Source organism: Anopheles darlingi, chromosome 2 (assembly GCF_943734745.1).
Source record: "Anopheles darlingi chromosome 2, idAnoDarlMG_H_01, whole genome shotgun sequence".
Lineage (NCBI taxonomy): Eukaryota > Metazoa > Arthropoda > Insecta > Diptera > Culicidae > Anopheles > Anopheles darlingi.
Genome location: NC_064874.1, coordinates 4,760,001 through 4,761,283, shown reverse-complemented (window position 1 = coordinate 4,761,283; position 1,283 = coordinate 4,760,001). Strand labels below are relative to the sequence as shown.

General features: G+C 45.4%; 1 protein-coding gene across 1 annotated transcript in view; it reads left to right on the top strand.

The window, feature by feature from the left end:
• Positions 1 to 764: 764 nt before the first annotated feature.
• LOC125952256 (3-oxoacyl-[acyl-carrier-protein] reductase FabG-like) overlaps positions 765 to 1,283 on the top strand; it is a 979-nt gene continuing 460 nt past the window's right edge. Inside the window, exon 1 of the mRNA XM_049681616.1 lies at positions 765 to 1,283. This exon is cut by the window's right edge and continues 460 nt beyond it. Within this exon, the coding sequence (XP_049537573.1) occupies positions 854 to 1,283 (430 nt within the window). The 5' untranslated portion in view covers positions 765 to 853.

The following is a 1,283-nucleotide window of genomic DNA, read 5'->3' as shown; positions in this document are numbered from 1 at the left end:
AATGGCCGGCTAAACGGAACCACACACATCCGAAAAACCCCCAGCATGATGCATGGCACTTCCTTCCTCAATGTGATTAAGCATGTTGGGTTTATATATTTTGTGGCTGGGACTTTAGTGTTATCTCGATGGGCCATTATTCAGTAAGGATGGTCAAGGATATTCCGCCGAACGATAGGCCAGGACCAGGTCGCTAAAGGTCGATAGATGTGACCTTGACAGCATGAAGAAAGTTACTAATGAGCAATGTGACTAATGAGCCCGATTCCTCTTTTACTATTCGAGGTAACTTGGTGGATATTTAATTCATTTTTTCTTACGGAACCGGATCATCCGAAATGGTTGGTGAGTCTTTTATTTATTACAATCGTTTAGAGCAGATTTGTGACGCCATTCTTTATCCGCATGCATAATTCAGCGGAACTGTTCCAAAGGCTTTCACACGCAGTCATAGCTGATTTAATGCAGAGGAGGAGGCAATTAAAGTGTCGAGAGAAGCCAAGAGATGCAAAAATGTGAAAAGGAAGTGATGATAATGTGATTTGTAGTAACCTAAGCTGTCGTTATGATATTTTAAATACTGTATGCAATATGTACTTTAATTTGAGAAGAAAAATCATATTATCCAGCAAGAAAAAAATGTAAAATTATTTTAAAATTGGTTGTAAATATTTTTTATTTAAATTGTTCGACCGTAACCGATTGACACATCTAAATACGGCTTAACCCGGTTCTTATCGCGCTCCTCTCGCGGTTGTGTTGTGATTACGGTTTCGGCTCGCGTTACTAAGTGCGATCGCGCAGGTCCCTAGTCGTTGGCGTTTTATGTAACATCAAAATAAAGTGTCTCACAATGAATCTTGCCGGTAAGGTCGTTCTCATCACCGGTGCTAGCAGTGGAATCGGAGCGGCCGCGGCCCAAAAGTTTGCCCAGTTGGGTGCATCTCTGGCGCTGACGGGCCGAAAGGTGGACAATCTCAACGATGTGGCCAAACAGTGCAGCGGAGCGGCCGGTCCTCCACTCGTCGTGCCTGGTGACATCAGCAAAGAGGCCGATACGGAGCGAGTGCTAAAGGCAACGATCGAAAAGTACGGGAAACTGGACGTGCTGGTCAACAATGCGGGTATCATCGAGACGGGTACGATCGAGACGACAAGCCTGGAGCAGTTCGATCGTGTGATGAACACTAACATCCGATCGGTCTACCATCTGACGATGCTGGCCGTTCCGCATTTAATTGCCTCGAAGGGCAACGTCGTTAACGTGTCGAGCGTGAACGGCA